This window comes from Clarias gariepinus, chromosome 17, assembly GCF_024256425.1.
Source record: "Clarias gariepinus isolate MV-2021 ecotype Netherlands chromosome 17, CGAR_prim_01v2, whole genome shotgun sequence".
Taxonomy (NCBI): domain Eukaryota; kingdom Metazoa; phylum Chordata; class Actinopteri; order Siluriformes; family Clariidae; genus Clarias; species Clarias gariepinus.
Window position 1 is genome coordinate 2,821,323 of NC_071116.1, and position 20,927 is coordinate 2,842,249.

At 39.7% G+C, this 20,927-nt stretch overlaps 1 protein-coding gene across 1 annotated transcript in view; it reads left to right on the forward strand.

The window, feature by feature from the left end:
• Nucleotides 1-2,954: 2,954 nt before the first annotated feature.
• Nucleotides 2,955-20,927, forward strand: part of kirrel3a (kirre like nephrin family adhesion molecule 3a) — a 97,517-nt gene continuing 79,544 nt past the window's right edge. The window contains exon 1 of the mRNA XM_053516470.1: nt 2,955-3,137. Coding sequence (XP_053372445.1) covers nt 3,083-3,137 — 55 coding nt within the window. The 5' untranslated portion in view covers nt 2,955-3,082. The remainder of the gene's footprint in view (nt 3,138-20,927) is intronic.

The following is a 20,927-nucleotide window of genomic DNA, read 5'->3' on the forward strand; positions in this document are numbered from 1 at the left end:
AGAACTGAGCATTAAAACACTGCGTGTTGCAATTTCATAGGGAAGTCATCAGCAATAGCGTGGTATAAGGAAGTGGAGTCACTGTTACCTTCCTGAAGGTCGACGGTTTTATCATCTTAGATTTTAATGCAGAGCGACTTATAAAATATACAGTAGATGTTGTAGTGTATAGTGTATAAGTGGAACCATAGGAGAGGTTCAAACGGTTCAATTTGATTCTCACCTAAAATGGATGTAATATTGAAGACTCTTATCGACGCTTAATACAATATTTAATATCACCTGGGTGAGAGGATTTAATAATTAAAGATGGAGTCAGAACAGATTGTTATCATTTATGAATATGTGATTGGACTTGACCAAAAAAAAAAAAAGAAAGATGTCTTATTATTTGTTTGTCTCTTGGCTCTGATTGCATCATGAAGCAAATTAATAATACAAAGCCAGATTTTAATTCATATTCAGTGGGTTCTATTAAGTACAATTCATTAGTTTCACTCTTTATCATATACATTAGCATTGTTCCTGTAGTTTAGAGATTCTGGGCCCCAGTGTACATGACAGGAATGATTATTCATTAAGACGACATTATTACAACAAAGTAAACATTATTACCCATAATCCTCCTTGTCTTTTTTTTTTTATTTAAGAACTGCTTCTTTTCCACACCTTCTCTGTGCCTTGAGATATTCCAGCTTTCATAAAGAATATTGTTGTTTCTTTCGGAGAGGTAAAAATCTGTGAGAAGTAGAAAATGATTCCATCGCCGGTATCTAAAGAGCCTCACACTGTTTTTAACCTCGTCCTCATGCTTCTTCCTCGCTTGTGTGAAATTCTCCAAAGACTCCACTCTGTTGTTCTTAGACTGTGAGGATTGAACAGAGCACGAAGCCGACTCAGGAGGGATCTTTATTCAAAGGGAATTCGAGCGATATCGCTCCACGCTTGCACCCTGGCCGAGCAAAATACATATTTATGAAGTCTGAGAAGTCATCTGGAGTCATCTTTAGAAACGAAAAAAAAATCTTTAACGCTGTTTCATTCTCGATCTGCGTCAGAGTGAGTTACACAACTTTACTTTGTGTTTGTTGTAATATGAGAAATAATGAAATGATGTTACAGTATGATATGAATCACCACAGGGCTGATATACAATAATGAAGCTGTTTTTATAGCAAAATGTTTATTTAACAGTTATGGAAGGAGTCTCCGGTGTTAGAGCTTTGTAACAGTCAGAGGTAAAGCTGTAACTATAAGCTTTCTGACATTTGCAGGACAGAGAATCTTACAGTTTGTGGTTTCTTGTTCATATGATAAGTTGCATTTAATTCATAAGAACAATTCAGGAAAAAAGAACAGGATAAAAGCTGCTATAATACACATATATACTGTATATATTGTAGCATTATTGTGGTGTAGTGGTTGGAGATAAAGTCAGAGAGGCCAGATTGAGGTGGTTTGGACATGTTCAGAGGAGAGATGGTGAATATATCGGTAGAAGGATGCTGAGGTTGGAACTGCCAGGCAGGAGGTCTAGAGGAAGACCAAAGAGGAGATTTATGGATGCAGTGAGAGAGGACATGAAGTTAGTTGGTGTGAGAGAAGAGGATGGAGAGGATAGGGTTAGATGGAGGCAGATGATTCACTGGGGCGACAGACAAAGAAGAAAAAGACGATTGTGGTGTAGTGCTTAGCACTGTGGCTTCGCACCTAAGTTTGATTCTCGCCTTGGGTCTATATGGGCATGAAGTTTGCATTTTCTTCCCGTGCTTGGTGGGTTTCACCAGGGTACTCTGGTTTCCTTCAACAATCTTACGAGACATGGAAATTACGCTGACTGGCTTTCTTAAACGTACATGTGTGTGTGTGTGTGTGTGTGTGTGTCTACAAGCGTGTTACAACCATGTTTAATGCATCGATGGAAGACGTCAGGTTGTTAGCTCGACACCGGATTGTCATTCACACACTACTGGCACTTTAGGAATGCCAATTAGCCTAATCTAATTAATTAATTAATTAATTAATTAATCAATGACTAAATAATTCAAATTTTGAAATATGTAATTTTGAACATGTAGACATGGAAAGAGATTGCTTGGACTATGCATAATAATAATAATAATAATAATAATAATAATATAACTGCGCAAAAGAGGAGTTGACATTGATGAGATGAGGTGATTACATTTTTTCTACGTGAGTAAAGCAGGAGTCGGCTCAGTGAATCGGTTATTTAACTCGAATCTTGTCTCGAATCGACTCTTTTTCACCTTTTTCTTTTTTTTTTTTTTGTTAAACCGATTTTCAGAATGAATCCCCCAGCTGTACATTTCCTACCGGGCCTGAGAACAAACAGAGTGAAAGGGTGGAGAGGGTGAAGCTGCTGATGTACTGTAACACCAGAACTCCTAGAGCAGTTCGAAACCGCATCGTGCGCTTCACCGTGACAATCAGGGTGTAAGAGTCCATGCATGTGTGTGTGTGTGTGTGTGTGTGTATGCATTTCATTTGCACAGTCTCTTCTGTGAGTTAAACGTGTGCGCGCTTCGTCCTTTCCCGCGCGCATCTTTCAACTCCGCAGCATTCACCATCAACTTCTCCTGGGTGATCCTCCCGCTCCCGCACGCGCTCTCCCGGGTCCCGCATGTGTGCGCGCGCGCTCGCGTGCGCTTAACGCCACCTCTCTCTCTCTCTCTCTCTCTTCCCTCGCGTGCGCCTCAATAATTAAAGCGCTTCTTTTACTGCGCGCGCGCGCGCGCGTGTGTGTGTGTGTGCGCGCGTGCGGAGCGTGTTTCTCCGTCAGAGCGCGCGAAGCAGAGGGAGCCAGAGAGTGCCTTGAGCGCGCGGAGAGCACTTTGGCTGCGTGACACACTGCGAACCCGCACATTTCTACTGGAAGGGAAAAGAACACACACACACACACACACACACACACAAACGCAGACGTGATACGGAAAGGCTTTTATCTTCTTCTTTTTTTTTTTTTTTTTTACATTGTTGTTTTTCTTCAAAGAGACGCGGAAACTCCGCTCCGATCTCGGGAGCTCCGTGAGAATAATAATAAGAAGAGGCAGCAGAAGAGATGCTCCCTCCATCCGCGTCCCTTCTCCTGACTGCGCTCTGCCTCTCGGGTTTCGGTAAGTCTGCGCGCAGTTTATCCACGATCTGATCCGCAGCTCTGGTGTGCGTGTGTGTGTGTGTGTGTGTGTGTTGAGTGATCAGTTTTTGTTTCTTGGATTTTGGATGGGGTTTTGTGCATTTTTTTTTTTTTTTTTTTGCGCCTCGTCCCTTGCCGAAAGTGTCTTGAGTTCGTCTTTAGATCACACGTCCATCCCTTTCATGCATGCTGAACTGTCCATCAGGATCAAGTCCCATGTGAGTGCTTTATCTTTCCACTTATCAGGTTTAAATGTAATATAGTGCATCAGATGTTTATATTTACGCAGCACTTCTGCCTCGTACTGTTTATCTCCAGAGTCCTGAAGCTCGGCTTGCTTAAGCTCTCCGTGCATCTTGTCTGTGTTGCTTTCTTTCAGGTTCCATCCATCCATCCATGCATCCATCCATCTATCCAGAAAGGCAGATTGGCTGTGCTGTAGGCTATAAATTACCCCCTAGGTGTGTGCAAATGTGTGGATTTGTGGAGTTCCCCCAGGAGATGCTTTACCTGGATCATCCTGATCAGAATCATATTTCACCTGATATCAGCTATGAATCAGAATCATACAGTACTGTATACCGATTTGCTTGTGTTTCTTTCTGACAAGTGAAGTCTTATCCGAGTACATTATAAGTGACATGCTCAGTGATGCTTTACTAGTTTGTACCTCACTATGAGATGAATTAATTTCCTCCTTTGAGGGTTTCATGGCTTCTTCCTGACACCACATTATCCACCATGATCCAAACATCCTGCTGTTTATTCGGATAATCTAATCGTAAACCGCGATTGCTTTTCCTCTCTGCACTGCTTTACATCCTATTTGTCATTTTTTTTTTCATTTCCAGGCTCAGTGTGTGTTACAGGAGAAGCGAGGCACAGCTGAGCAAACCCAATTAAACCCGAACACAGTAGAAAGTCCTGATTTGAATCTGACACGTGCAATAAAGCTTTTAATGACGCTCACGAGCCCGACATCAAATCTCCAGAGAGAGCTTTTATTACGGCTTTTTACGAGTGTATGCGTGCAGGCTGACAGGAGAGGCTTTATTTCCTTCGTTCGAGCGTTGAGATGGAGTGTGTTTGGGACGAGACCCAAATGAGTGCTTCGCTTTGCAAATCATTTACAGCCACCGAGCTTGTCTTTGTGTGGGTCAGGAGTGCCAGAGCTTTGTTTAACAGAACTCATGTTTCACATTTTTATTTAGATTCATTCCCTGACATGATTTGATTATGAGTATTTATTATATTTATCATAAGTCTGGAATCTAATTATATAGTAGAAATTTATATGAAGCTCCTTGCACAATTTCTAACTTGCAAAAACAATACCTTTCATAATCAGTGTTTTTTTTTTTTAAGGTATCTGTCTCATCATGGAATTTTGTTTTGATATTTCACGTGTACACACGCACGTTTTCCCTCGCGCATTTATGACAGGCGTTTCCCTTAGGCTTTTCACAGCCTTGTTTCTCCCAACCGTTAGTGCTAGCGTTGTCATCTTGGTGCAGAATTAAATAATAATAATAATAATAATAATAAAAACTTCTGGGAATAAAATACAAAACGGATCTCATGAAATACACAAGTAGGGACATTTCACAGTTTTTAATCACCTTCCTGTTTCCTTTAGCACTTTAATTTTTAGCTTTCCTGTTAAATTTTACCTCAGAAAACACAGGATTCACAGAATTTCCAACTCACAGTCATCACTTCTGCCTCTTGGTGTTTGTTTAAGCTTTCTAACCTGTAGCTAGTGTGGTGATTTGCTTGCTAACTAGTTAGCAGGATTAAACAAAGCGAGGATGCAAATTAAAAGTAGCAAAAGTGATATTTTTTACCTGTTACATTTTTTTTTGTAGTTGTCTTGTTCCTTTTTAAAGTTATTTACAGCTTTTCTGCTGTAAATAAACCGAAACAATTAGCAATGCCTTGAGCTATAAGGAGCTTTAGCGTTTACCTGTAGCTAAGCTAATTAGCCATATGATAACAACTCTAAAGGGATCAGTGAGATGAAGCTAATGAGGATGAGGATCTTTTGGGATATTTCATATTATAATTAGGTACATAAGTTATTCTGACTGCTAATTCAATATATTTTTTCCCTAGCTAGTGCTGCATAAAAGTCATAATTATGAATTACCAGAAACCTGGGGATGAGAGGAAAGTAGGTAAACGCAGAGTTTAGCGAGTGACTTGAAATAAAAATGGCTAATCAGAGAATAATTCTTTTAAATGAGTTCTACTGTGTGTACAAGTGTCTACTTCAGATTAATTACCATACAGACATGTTCTCTTGTTTAATCATTTAACATTTACTCTACTTTTTGGAGGAAAAACAAGCTAACTGCCCATGACAGTAAGCTGAGTGATGTATACCTATAGCTAGCTTGTTGCTAACAGGAGACACAAGGAGCATATCTTCAGTATATTCTGAGTGTCCCATGTTCCCTTGTTAATTTTTCTGTTACTGCACATTAACTCTATTATTCTAATAAACACCAATGTGACTCATTTAAAGTTATTTATTATAATAATATAATATTATATAATATTTCCTACAGAGCTCTATGGTAAAAATAAATAAATTCTGTGACCACATGTGCGAATGAAATGCCATGTTGTAACCACGACATACTAAGATCATTCATGTTCCAGATGTGACAGAATGATTGTTGTTTTGGAGTTACAGTATGCTCTGTGCCAGTGATAAACCCAAATTAAGCTATATATCAACAATATAATAAGAGTTTAAAACTAATTACAATTCGTCCGTGGTTTGCAAGAAGCTAAATGCTATGAGGTTATTAAAATTGTGGCCATACCATACAGTAAAATCTCTGGCGTTAAACAATCTCATCTCCATGGCTTATTATGTCATAGCCACGAAATAATATCTCGTGGCCACGTATTCACTATTTTGTTCGACTTTTCAGGGCTCCATAATTTCCTAAGTACTATACACACACTTTTATTGGAATAAGCTTTTAAAATGCCTTAAACAAACCAAAATTAATGGTTTTAATAAATTAATCATTTTATGTGGTTGGGGGAGGTCTCTTGAAAAAAAGTTCTTTAAACTAATAGAAAGCTGGGAGAGCTGTTTTTAGGCTTTCATTATGTGCTATACAGAGCAGGGGAACACACTGTGTCCTGGGAACATAGGACCCTTTGTCATGCTCCTATTATTTGCCATATGAATGAGGACCCTGGGAACATAGACTTAACCCTGAGACACACATGGAGGCGTCATAGTTTGTTTTTCCCATTTTGTTGTTCGAACACACAAAGTGACATAATTAAAAGCTCTGATTTGTGATGTAAGTTGAAACCAGTTTGAACAACAAAAAGTAAAAAAATTATACTGGACACAATGTTGCCTATTCTTTGAAACTGAAGTGACGTCATCTCATCTCAATCGTTTTTTCAGCAGAGGAAACATGTGGAAGTAGAAGGATTCTTTCACGATTTAAACATCTTCAACTGTGTTAAAGACAACATTTAGAACACGTTCTAGCTCATGACATACACATTAAATCTAAATTAATCCTGTTCATGGCCTTTAGGTCTCACTATTGAAAAGATGTTATACTGGTGTAGGGAAAGTCTTCTATTTTATTTTATTCAATAATTAAAGATTGATCATGCGATATCATGAAAACTTTGCATTAAACTCCATTCAACTCATACTTAATTCTAATGAATGACAGGAGAAGGTAGACATGCCATGCCGTGTGTGTTCGAATCATTCATGGTGTGAATGCAGATCGAGTCGACTCCACGGATATCTGCATCAGTAAGATGTTACCTAGCATGCACTGTCAGCTCTGGCAGGTTCCTCCAGTTCATCTGTTGCTGTGTCATGGCAGATCCATCCCTCTTTCTCTCTACTTATTTATTTTATTTTATTGGTGTGTGATACTGTACGTTTACAATGCCAAAGCTTCAAAGGTACAGGCATTTAAGAGCATCACATGCACTCGCAGTCCTTTTACTGGTCCGTCTTTAATACATACTCCTTTTACTGGTCCTTCTTTAATACGTCCTGCATGCAACCCTATGCACTTTAAATGCATTATGAAAAGCTATCAGGTGCACCTGACTGAATGCTCTGCGTCTCCACAAGCCTCTTGGGATATATATTTATTTCTTTCCCAGCTTGCAAATCCTTGTGTTACAGACAAAGAGCCTGGTTTATTTAGCATCTGCTGACAGCACAATGTGCACGCTGTGGCTGGAGAAACATAAGCGCAGGACTTGTTTGTGTGATCCGACGAGAAACCACATCCTCCGTATGAGCCTCTTATTTCTGACGTGACCATGCTGGTGGACTTTTAAGTGCACAAATGAGACACTTTTTTCCCCTTTATGATGAAAACGGAGGGACTTTGATAAAGATTTTGCTCTCTAAGGACCCCATGACGCTGTCCATGATCCGCAATCACAACTCGATGTCCTTATGATGGTGTAGTCAGAGAGGCAGTGCTGTATTGAATTTCTCAGCATCCTCTTCTGCAGCTCTCTGATTGATGCTGAGTTCCTGAAGGGATCGTGTTAACCACTTAGGTGTCAGAAAAAAGCGGAAGAGGTGACAGCGTCGCTTTTCCGCCTTTTCAGTTCCTCGGCCCATGCGCCGAAAATGCCAGATGATGTTGAAAAAATGATGAGAATGAGTAGTAGGACAAACCTCGTGTCCTGTAGTAGTACTGTGTTAGTTTAGTCATTAGCATAGAAAGATGCGGTTAGTGACACGGGACGCGTGATGCCACATGGAGTCGCGGGAATAAAACCGGCTACAACGATTTTATTCCACTTATATTCATTTAAATGATAGTGATGGCGATACTGGAGACTCCTTCCATGAATTTTAAATAAGATTGTCCTTAATTTCATCACCTTCAGCTTACTGTCGTCTGCCATATAGTCAGCTCACTTGCTCTAAAAGTGATAAAGTTCCTCTTGACATTCTTGAACTAGGAGAAACATTTGCGCTTGTGAAATTAGATGCCGCTGGCTGCTGGATCGTCTTTTTGTGTATCTCCTTGTGTATTTCTGCGTGTGTAATTTGATCCCAGCCCAGACAGATTAGCCCATAAATAAGTCAGGAGAAAATAATAACAGCGGAGCAGGAGATGTAGGGTCTGCCCGGTGCAATCTCCGCTCTGAATCATTCAGAGTGCATCTCGGCTGATTACGGCATGCGGGATAAACGGCCTCCGAATCGACGTGGTACAAACGACACTAGCGACGTAACACCATCCATGCAGCGATGACTATTAAAACCTGACAGGAAGTTCCAATAATGGGATTTGCCAAAAAAGTTTCCTTAAAGCTTCTTGTCTGGATTTAGTTTGTAACCGTGAAGCGGTGCTGATCGTGCTTTGATACCAGCGTACACTTTGTCTACAGCGTTCCTATTACACAAACCCTGCTTTGTTTGTTTTCTTTATGTAAATCTTTCTTTTGAGTCTTTGTGTGTTTGTCAGCTCTTTTCTATGCACGCACTAATTCAATTGTTCATTTCCCCGCTGTTTGCCTGAGACATCAAAGCGACTTTATTCTTCGCTCTATATCGCGACAATGAATCACCGAGACGCCTCAACGTATTTATCCCGCGTCGTTAGCAGACGGTTGTTATATGGTGTTCGCTGGCAGAGGTCGAGAGAGTAAATAAGCTGGTAAACGTGCTGACAGCCTTGTTAAATTCTGTACAGGATGAGATGAGGAGGAAGACATATTATGCGCAGTGGGATGGGAGGCAGTGTGAAGGATTTGGCTGCTGATCTGATAAGGGCTTCAGTGACTCTGGGAATTGTGTGACGGAGCTCAGGAATTACGGCCAGATTGACTCGGCAGCGTCTCTCCGACTTGAACAGAGACTGATTGTGTGACGCAGGAGGCCTGAGTACAGCGATGGTGGTATTCAGAGGGGGAAAATGTGACGCTAGCGCACCAAGTACAAGCACCAGGCTGTGTTTAAAGAATTTATGCCGATCGTATCAACAACCTGAATCTCTAGTCACTGTAAGCATATCGGAATCAGAATCAGACAGGGAAGAAAATTTCGTACTTTTCTACAAATAAAGAAGTCTTCGAGGTGTCTTGCTCTGCTCTAACTCTGAGAAACAGCAGGGTTTGATGGCATATTGTGATGGAAAAGAAAAAGCTACTGCTCTGGTAGCTTGTAATAATTGTTCTCTGCATGCAGCTTTGAACTCCACAGATCTGGGGGAAAAAAGTCATTGCTCTGAAGGACATCTTTAATTATGTTCTCGCAGCAAAAAAGTTTTGCTTTGGAAAGAACGGAACATTCTGAAATCAGGGATGTCCACCGAGGTCATATCAAATTATCAGAAGTTATGAGGTTTTCTTTTCTGAAACAGCTTTTCCCTTAAGATCGGACTGCAGTTTAAAGAACGCTGCCCTGATATTCACTCGTATCTGACCCAGGATGATAATTTTTAATTTCCTGTTTGATCAAGCAACAGAAATCCAATTTACTCTTAAATTGCTGAGAATGGGTAGAATAAGTAAGGAGTAAAAGATTCCCTGGCACGCTGTGTAGTGAATATTTCACTTCTCCATCTCAGCGTAGATAAATATCCTGAAATTTTCCCAATCATTCATGGTCGTGTTGTTTGCGTGAAGCGTCCAATTGCTAATCTTTTACATTTCTCAATTAATGAATACATTTCTTAATTAAAAACTAGAATTCTTGTATTGTCTGTTTAAAATATTTATACAACATCACTGCTTTATTGTCATATCTGAAGGTTTTGATTAATAATGTATTATGAAATGGGACTGACAGTAGTTATGACTGTAATTCAAATGGTTTATATCAATATATTTATTATATCTATAGTTAGTAATATATTTATGTTTAGTAATATAGCAACAGTTAATTTCTTGAGTGAAGCGTGTTGACCGCGGCTCTGCCGCAGCTTCCTCTCAAACATAAATGCCACCACAGTACATCGAGGGGAACTTGCTTTCAGCACCTAAACAAACCGCTGTGGCTATAAACTGAATCCTGGCACATTTATAATTCAATCAGCTGCATTCACAAATCACACACCCGCACACTAGACGCATCCGCTTGGCCATGGACCAAATCTAAATGGTGCAGCTCAAGCTCAAACTAGTCAATTGCAAGCCTTTTACACCAGGACCTGTGTAGCGGATCTGGTTGGAATGAATGATGGGTCATGTGAACTGAAGATCCCAGCAGCTCCCAGTGACGGAAAGTGAGCGCTCGGGTGATTTGATAGAGATGTCGGTAAATCTCCAGTAAACAGTAAATGGTACCTCTGAGATGAATACTGTGGGCTTCTGGGCTACAGAATGTTTGTGTATTTTATTCCCATGACTAGAACTCATTAATATTTAGATTAGACTCAATAAAAAAAGGTCAAAAAGGCAAAAGCTAGGAGTAAATGTTAAGATATGCCTGATGTTTATCTGTCATTTTCAGCTCATCTTTGCTAATCGGGAATGTTTGTTCTGTGAGCATGCTAATTACAAGTCTGCTGATTAGCAGGAAAGTTCATCGCCTCTGTTCTTGTTAATAAGAAACAAGGCGCTGGGGACTGAATGCCGGCGTCACCTCTGATTCCTGTCATTAGGCTGTCAGTCATCAGGAAACAATTTGTGATAAGTTAGCATGTGAGTTAATTAGCTTGGTACTTTATCAGTGAGTTAAAGTGCGCAGCAGGAAAATGGAGAAGTGCATGACTAACTCGGCTCCGAATTTATTTCTTCTAACTAAAACACTGTTTCTACACTAATCAACACATCTGTATTTTTTTTAATTTAATAACAAAAAATTGACACCTGAGTTCAACATGACCTTTCATCCTCTCGACATTTCATGGGCTCCTTCTTTATTATTTCTCCCTGTTCTTTGCTGAACATCATTAAGATTGAAGGTTTTATGCATTTAATAATATATAATATAATAAAACGTCAAACATTTAGAAAACCTTCTAACAATCTTATCACCTACAAAGTACCTATCCGCCATTAAACTTAACATGCTCAGTGCTGCACTCAGATGGTTCCTTTAAGCAAACTGCTGCACTCTTGCTCCTGTGAACGGCCCCTACCGTCATTGCGGGCCCCTAAGTGCACAGCTTTCTGAATTTATTTGAAGGTGTGTAGAGGGAACCTGGTGCCTGGTGCTTATGTTCCAGTGCCTCAGGGTTCTTCTACAGTATGTGATTCTCATGGCATTGCTTTTAACCCACATTGCCTGGGGTTAATGGGGGGATATTGCTGGGGGTATGAATCAGTGATGTTGGCAGTGGTGATGTGGTCTCACTTTTTTGGATGAATAAATAAATAAATAAATAAATAAATAAATAAATAAATGTATTGGTTTTCTTTTGGAAACTTCAATAGTGAGATTCTAAATACAGAGTTCTGTGTACAATCATAACTTGAAATCAGGTGCAAACGATCACAGCTGACCTAAGGATAGCAGACTGAAGAGACATTGATCATCTGTTCAGGTTGAATCGGTCATGTGATTACAGCTTACAATCAGACTGGATAAACATGAGAATAAAAGCCAGAGCTACTAACATGCAGAATCTACTGGGATGAATCAAGAGGCAACAACCGCAACAGATTTCTCTCGGGAAAAACAACCATAAATAATTTTTCAGTGCTAAGTACATAGTCAAATCCTACATCATTTCTAGCTAATGAGCTGTTTTTTCCCTTTAATTGTTTCTACTCAGTTCACATCCAGCAAGAACAATTAAAAGTTCAAGAAAATTTCAGAGAACATGAATCGCTTTCCCGAGAACCAATCAGTTCATCGTGGGATTGATCTGTCATCTCTGTCTCTTTGAACATGTCAACCTTAGACCTTTGCTGGACCTCGGCCAGCGCTGGGATGGAAGGTCGTTGCTGCAGCCTGCAGGAAGGTTACTTTAGAGTTCGCTGAAAGAGTCTCAAGGGGCTCACACTATCTCTGTCAGTTTGACGGTGTCTGGAGACTCCAAGACATTGAAGGTGATAATAGATTTAGAGCAGCTGATGGCGAGGAGAACCTGAAGGTCTAGGGTTAGGAAAGAAATGGAGCTTATCATCTGTGAGTATCTAATATATCTCTGTACCTGACCTCAAATTGAGTGAGCAGATCAAAAAAGGGAACATTTCACTCCTCCCTGAGGCAGCGTAGGACCTGATGAGACATTTAACCATGAAGCTATGTGATGTGACAGAGTGACTTTAAGTTGAGATCCTCCAGTTCCAATTCCTAACCAGTTCCTGAATTTAGAATCTGTCCAGTGTGCTCGATGATGCATTTTTCAGAATAAAGCTCTAAGCTTAAGGGAGACTCATTAACTCTGTGCTGTCAGTGGTGCTGCTCTTTGTTTAACCTTTCAGCTTTTAAAGATTCCCTTTCACTTTTACAACTGGCTTGAGAGGACGTCTTGATTTTTGATTTACAGAGAAGCAGGGCTGTCATTATCCACACGCCTTCACCTGGTTTGTACTGAGACACTGTGGCCCTCACGACAGAGCTGTAACAGCTCGGTAACACTGTTAGATTGTTCAGATATGGTTAGACTGAGTGATGGAATGAATTTGAAATAGCTTCAGAGAATGTTTCTGCTCTCAAGCATTATTAAACTTTGAACTAAAATTAAAAAACGCCAACCCTAAAGGTTGTAGGTTATAAACATGTTCAGTAGCTAATTGGTTATGTTTCTACTTTTGAAACTCTGTTAGACCTGGAGTTCTTCTGCCCCGAAACCTGACTCCACTCACCAGGATTTCATTAAACTGTTTGGAACTTCTACTGGACTTCATTTTATAATATTTGCTAGAAAAAAAAAAATTCTATTTGCATGCATAAACTACTAATGCATTAAGCGTCAGGATTTTTACCTGTATATGTGTGTACCTTGCTTTTAAGCAGGTGAGACTCAGGACCAGAAGGATAACAGTCCTACAGAGATTTGTCTTTACACTCTTGTTTGAGATTCGTCTTTACAGATCCGGTCTATGAAGTCCCTGGGAATGAGCGAATGTGTTCTATCTGAAGTGTTAACTGATGTAGAAAGGTAAATTCTCCAAGCCTGGAGTCTGACCCCTGATGTTCTGGAGCTCCTGAGACTTATGAACATTCATTCATTCAAAGTATCTCTAGTATGTTGTGATTAAAGCTGGTAGACGGCCAGCAGAGCTAGAAACGTGCCAGCACACTGAATGGGTGAAGTGTAATTCCCCCCTCGCGCCACCAACTGGAGGAAAAAGGCCCTTTCATACGGCCGTGTTAGCTGTGTTGGACAAGCGCTGCTTTGAACTTTGGCTTTTGTTGCCAGGCAACAGGAGCAAGTCAGCAAAACTGTGGCTAAACAGAGCCAAGAGGAGGCGGTGTGGTGTGGGGCATCCGAACGACTGGCTTTTAGGGTTTGATTCCATTTGTTGTGAGAATTTCGTTTTTAGGACTGACAGCTTTTATGATAATTAGCTATAGGATTAACATACACGTTCATTAATGAGGTCATAAATATTTTAACGTCTGAGACTCTATGGAGCAGAATAACAATCCGTTGTGGTGCTTCAGCGTGATTCCAGTCTGATTTGTGGAAGTACGATCATTTAAACTGCATTTATTCTGATCAGATTGCTTGAAAATACATTTCTGTTAGTTAAGTGTTAAATAACAGTAGTGAAGTAGTGAACAGTTGGGTTCCTTTAGAGCCGATTCAAGTTTTAACAGAGCCTTGTATTGTCACTGGCTCTTTTCTTGTTTTTTAAAGCTCATCGTGTCTCTCTCTCTCTCTCTCTCTCTCTCTCTCTCTCTTTGTCAACTGATATGAAAACCTGTTCATAAGTCTAATATCCCTGCAGCTCCTGGTGTTATATTACTGATCCTGTCGGTCGCACGGCTTCTACTGAAGCTCCCAGTGTGTTAGCTGATGAATGGAAGTGGAAAAAAGAGAAAAAACATGATATGAAAACATTTGCAGCCGTGGAGGAGGCAAACCCTAAGGCAAATGATGAAATTTTAACAAGGACAAAATCACATGTACAGCACTTTTTCTTTCTTTTCGACTCTAGGCAGGTGGGATTGGAGACCACAGCTCCAGACTGCTGTTGGTCAAAAGGTAAAAAAAACAACAAAAAAAAAACAAAAGGGGACATGAAATGAATAGATGATGTAGTGAGCACTATGGCGGATGATCCAGTAAAGCTTTTTACAAATATTTACCATATTATTATCTATATAGTTTTATCACTATGAGTTCTTATATGTGAGAAAACATGGCATTAAACAGAACTTACACAGAACGTGATGCAACGGACTGAAAGGCTGAAAGACTGAAAAATCCAAAGCAACTGATTTTCTATTGCAGCGTCTTCACATAGCAAAATGTCACTGAGCAGCTGAACAACTCTTGCTATGAACGTCTCTTTCACTTAGCTCCTGCTCTCCAGACTCCAACCCATGTCTCCGGTTAGTCCGTAATCAGACTGATGAGAGTAAAGACATCATACAGCCACAGATCTATCAGTAGGATATTTATGTCGGTGGAAAAAGCTTGTGTCTGTGTTCTCTGTGCGCGACGCCGGCGCCATAGTCTGCATTTAACTCTATAAAGACTGCTACAGATACGATTATTAGCTTAGTTAGTGGTAGTAGATAGTAGCCAGGGGTAGCTCAGTGGTTAAGGCATTGGACCACGGTTCGGAAGATCTCAGACATTCAAAACCAAATTAACAAAATGGAAAAAAACTAAATAACTAATATCTGACTGGCTGAGAAGTGGAAAACAAAACCCAAAACTATTTATTAGGGAGGTTTGTTGTTTTGGTTTTGTTATTTTGTTTTTCGGATTTGTTAATTTGGTTTTGAATTTGTTAATTTGTTTTCCGTTTTGTTAATTTGCATTGCACTTCTCGGCCAGTCCGATACAAACCGGACGAGGTAGGTATAGTTTGCGAATGAAATGCTTACGGCTAATTGGACGAGACATCTGTCACTCAAGATATACAGGAAGTACTGTAGTAGCGGTAGATTTGTGTGTGTATGAATGTGCAAACATTATTGCGGTTTCAAATATGACGTTCTTACGGTGGCCCTGAAGTCAGTTTTGTTTATTTGTTTTGCACTTCACGGCCATCATAGTTTAAAGTGAAGCAGAACACACAAAAAACAAAGATAAAGAAACAAGTTCCTACTTCCTGTATATCTTGAGTGACAGATGTCTCGTCCAATTAGCGGTAAGCATTTCATTCGCAAACTATACCTACCTTTTCCGGTTTGTATCGGACTGGCCGAGAAGTGCAAAACAAATTAACAAATTCAAAACCACATTAACAAATCCGAAAACAAAATTACAAAAACAAAAACAAAACAACAAAACTCCCCCCTCCAAAAAAAAAAAAAGTTTTGGGTTTTGTTTTTTGGTTTTGAATTTGTTAATTTGTTTGCCGTTTTGTTAATTTGTATTGCACTTCTCGGCCAGTCAGATATTAGTTATTTTGTTTTCCGTTTTGTTAATTGGGTTTTGAATTTGTTATTTTGTTTTGGGTTTTGTTATTTTGTTTTCAGTTTTGTTAATTTGTTTTGCACTTCACGGCCACCGTACACAACCGCCAATGCTGGGCCCTTGAGCGCGGCCCTTAACCCGCAACTGCTCAGATGTATAATCTGATAAAAATGTAAGTCGCTCTGGATAAGAGCATCTGCCAAATGCCTAAATGTAAATGTAGTAGTTAGACATTTTGTTTCATTGTGGACAGGAAGCTCTTAGTAAACATCTTAAATTTGACATCCCAGATTTGGCTCGTGTTGACGTGTACTTGATGAGAATCCAGTGGGAAAGTAAAGAATCCATTGGTTTGTCTGATGCTGTAATTTCTTCCCACTGTGTGTTCTTCAAACAGAAATTGACATATTTCCCTATGACCTCTCCATCTCCCAGCGACTGATTGGATTCTCCTTGAGGCTATGTTCAGTGAGGTTCAGTTCCAACATATAATTTGTAATCTCTCAAGCTCTTTGAACATGTCCCTTGATGATGAAGACCTGCTCACAGATGTCCTCATTTAGCCCTCACACCTCCACTGCTGTTAAACCGAGTGCTAATGGCTGATAAAAAATAAAAAAAAATCACCTGCTAAAATATGATAATGAGTGCTAATTCACTGGATAGGGCTTAGCTATGATGTTAACTCTTGTTTAAAGAAATCAAAACCTGACATTTATTTGACTTTTTTTTTTTTTTTTTTTGCAATTTTGCTTTACAAGTCAGCAAACAACTGAAACATTGGTGGATCATGGATTCGGTAAGTGTTTGAATAACAAGAGGAAATTCTAAGAAATGAGGACTCTTACAGGTTTTGAATGAGAGTCAAATATAAACTTTTGGTTCATTCAACAAAAAAAAAACAAAAAAACGAAATGGCTTACTACATCTACAAAACCACTGCAACCCGAAACACCCTGATCCAATTTGTGCCCTTTTAACTCAATCCAGGTTCGAACCGTTCTCTATTGAACATGGAGTGAGGCCTCTTCTCTCTCTCTCTCAGAGCTGTACATGACTCCCTGTGGTTTCACCCACCCTTCCACAGGCCCAAGTGGAGAACACACCAGTGTTCTGTTCAAACAGGCTACACATGTAAAACTAACCACTGAGAAGTAAAATAAATTCATGTGAGTTATTCAGTTTGGCGGAATCATTAGTATTGGCTTTTAGTATCGTCACCTCAAGAACTCAGCACTTAAACATCCCCGTGATGACGGCCCGAGACCACGGTGCTCAATTTTGGTTCTTTCTGATGGAAATGGTTTGTCTCTCATTAAGTGTGGTCCTGTTCTCTTCAACACTGTGTCAGTCTCTGGTGCCGGAGACGTCTCGTTCCTTTCATGCACCTTTTGATGTCTTCACTGGGCCGTCACTGCTTTTATGTTTGTTTGGCCTGCATAAGTAAGTGTCCTTCTTTCAATAAATCTCCAAGCTTGTGCTAGTTTGTTCAGGCTAACGAGCAGCCTCCTTACCGTTTCATATCTGTCTGAGCTCAGGTTTGTGCTGTACGGCTCTTCTGTGCAATTCTCCTCAGTTATTGTGTCAGAAATACGTAAAAGTTAAGTTGCATGTGTGTGGTTAAGTAAGTAAGTATTCGAAATGTGACAGTGATGTAATATGTTGCTGGATGTAGGTTAGAGAAACATCAATGACATCTCAGGTCATGTTTATACAGTAATGCTACTTTTACAGTACAGCTAAGAGAAAGTCGCCTTCTGTCTCCAGCATAAACCAAGCAGACGTCCGTGAGCTCCTCAGGAAGTTCTGTTCACCCTGTGCTGCTAATGAATCCCTATTGAAAAAATAGACAAATAAATAAATAAAAGCAGATTTGTTAATTACTTCATTTGGAGCTCATGAGCTGCTGAAGCTATTGTTGCCAATTAGGAGAGTAATGGTTCAGGCGGACTGGGCGTGATGATTACTGAGAGTGATCAGTGTGAGCCTGCCGTGATGCTTCTCAACATTAGTCTGGAAAGACATCCAGCTTTACTCACACTTTTTGCTTTTCATCTTTCACTCAGTGTTTTTCCTATGATGCCCCAACCTGCATTCTATATGCTACTCTAAAGAAGTTTCTTTTTAACAAAAATCAAAATCAAAGAACCAAAGAAGAGGTATATTGAAGGTCAGATTTCCGCAGATTTGCAAATATTCTTTATTGAGTCAGATGACAGAAGCCAAAGAATTCATTAAACATGGTTAGTTTAGTGCTTCATATTTCACGGCGACAGAAATGGTTACGGCTCGGCGCGGCCGAGTCGGAGTCGCTGCTCAGGAAATGACTCCCGTCCTGCCGGGCCTCTTTATGATCTGTCTTATTATTAACAGCTGACGCAGAGCGCTATTGAGTTTTTGTCCAATTACAATGTACCTAAGCAGCGCCCGCTTTGATCTTCTTACTAGAAAGAAAAAGATTTTCGATAGGCCTTATTTCAAAAAGAATCTTTTCTCATGTTAAAAGTGAATATCAAAGAGTTGGAAAAAAAAAAAAAGGTAAGCCATCTTTCCTCACACTGCTGTGTAAAAAAAAAAAAAAAAAAAAAAAAAAAATCTGCTCAGATTTAATAGATCTTCTCAGGAGCTGGACCTGAGCACTTCAGCCAGTAAAGTCTGGGTGCATTTTTTTTTTTTTTTTAACTTCCAGTCTGTAGTTCAAAAAGATACGCTGCAGATTTAATTAAACTTCTTTACAGACCATTAGTGCTGACCCTGGAGCACGATGTCTAGGAGGTATTGAACTTTATTTTGCAGCGTGGTGAAGGACGAGTGGCTGCTCTCAGAAGAACCTGTTCCTGTAGAAAACTTATTAATCCCATCTGTATAAAGAAGAAAAGCAAGACGAGATTGATATCAATTTCTGTAAGTCTGGGCCGGTGACATGAACTGAAAGTATTACTCATGTTAAAGTGAAATTAGTCACCTAAATAGATCGTTGAGAAAAATGTAACATCTATCCTCAAAAAAAGAAAAGTATGAAATCTTATATTTAATAAAACTTAAAGTAGAATACCATGCGAGAATCTGCCTCCAGTTCCACAATGATACACACATTAGTGCCTGAAGGTAAATTAGCATTAATTTCAACAAGGAACTGAGTTACATTGGAAAACTATAGCTGACAATAATGATAAGTCTTTCTAATATTAACTAGTGTGATAAAAACTTGTATTTCAGCATGCTAACTAGAGCTACAATTAGCAGGAATAGTCCAAAAAAAAAAAACTGGATGTGAAGGTGTGTTGCGGGCGTGACTGGAAAATGATGAGAAACATTCTGGACTTAGTTATTAGCTGGTTAATATACTTGTTTTGCTGAATTATGTGACAAATGTACACTTTTGCACCAGGTGTGTACAGTATGGTGTCAGTTTCCCGAGTCTCTGTTTGACATCCTGCTCTGACTAACTGCTCAAACACTCTGCGTTCTGCTACGCCGCTCCGTCTCTATCTTGGAGGCCGTTCATTTACACCATCGGCGCCACATTAACCACGCTAGGCTAACCGCGGCGGTCTGGCTCCAACACGCACGTCAGACTTCAGCAGTAAAACAGCGGAAAGGCCTGTCATGTGATGCTCATATCATTTCTCTTCAATATATTTATATAAACATGTATTCACTCCTCAGTGCCGAGCTGTCAGTTTGCTACGAGTGTGTTGTTTTGTGCATTAGGATCATTATGTTGCGTTGTCATTGACTGTGATTAACATTGCATAAACACACAGAGACAGTAATAATGGCACGTAAATCTGTTGAAACTGTTACTTTACTGATTAGCGTCAAGTGCAGTGTGTTTATCTCGGGCTAATTGAGTAACTCATGTAGAGTTTAAGGAGACTGTTCATAAAGCTTTTACTGATTAATACTGACGTGAAGTAATGTTGTTTACAGTTTGGAGGTTAATTGCTGTGGCCTGACGTGAGCGTGTGAAGGGCGGGGTTAGCAGGTAGAGGCGACTTTATTCATACGCTATCCAGTGCGTTTCTCTCAGGTTTATGACTTCCTGTGCATGATATCCGATCGGTTCTACAGGTTAATGAGGTTAGCTTTCCACTCTGCACTTTGCCATTGTTTCTGAATCTTTTCTTACCGAACATCTGATTCCGAACATCCGAAGGTAAGCTCAGTGAGACCGCTCCAGCGCCGGATCTCTAAGACACCGCTTCGATTTTCCGTGAACACCACTGAGCTCTGAGCGTGTCAGTCATCATTTGAAGCACCGTGTGAGATCTACGAGGTTCCGCACCGACCTTTAGACCAGAAGACGGACAGTTTGGTGACTGAAAGGAACCCTGACCTTTTTAGGTGCTTAGACTCAGCAGGCTGTCAATTAACTCCAGCTGAAGCAGAGTGTGTGAATAAAGCTTACCTGTAGCACATGAAAAGGCCTTTTCTTTAATAAACTTGGGAACTTGCAGAGGAACTTTAAAAACCAGTAAAGGAACGCAAGAATAAGTCAAATAAAACAAAACATATAATTTTCTCCCTAATACAGTAGGTAAAAAACAACAACAACCTGAAAACACTTTTGACATTTTGTCCTTTCTTTTCTTTTCTTGCAAATGAACATTTAATCTCTCAGTACATTTAGTTTGTTGGTTATATATTAAAAATAATGAAGCGTCTCTGAATGATTCATGTCTCGTGTCAAAAAGCTTTCAGAAGTTTTAAAAGATTAAAAATTTCTTGCGGTGTAATTACAAATATGTTTGGGCGACTGGAGCAAGAAAACAGACGAGAATAAATCTGATCCGTTGTGACGCTGAAGCTCTTTGTTTATTGACTCGTGTTTGCGGCTTTATCTGGTGACAGTGGGATGACAGAATTATTGGCACCCTGTAGCCAGCAATAAATATCATCTAATAAATGAATATGCTGGATAAGTAGGCTGTGCACTGAGGTGGGGGTTCAGTCGTACAGTATGTGGACACTAAAGGTTAACTTAATTTTTTGAATTGGCAAAACATGCACATTATATCTTAACCCTTGATATTTACTCAAACTTGTGAATTTTGACATGTAGTGATGTCAGGACTATAAACATCGATCTTGCATTTTGCTCAAGAATCTGTATTTTTTTGTACATACTGTGTGGCTCTAAAAGTAATATGAAAAAAAAACCAAACACTGTTAGTTTTAATAACAATATATTATTGTTTTTATAGTAACGATTTCGTGGCAGAGAATTTTGAGATTTATTAAAAGACAATAAG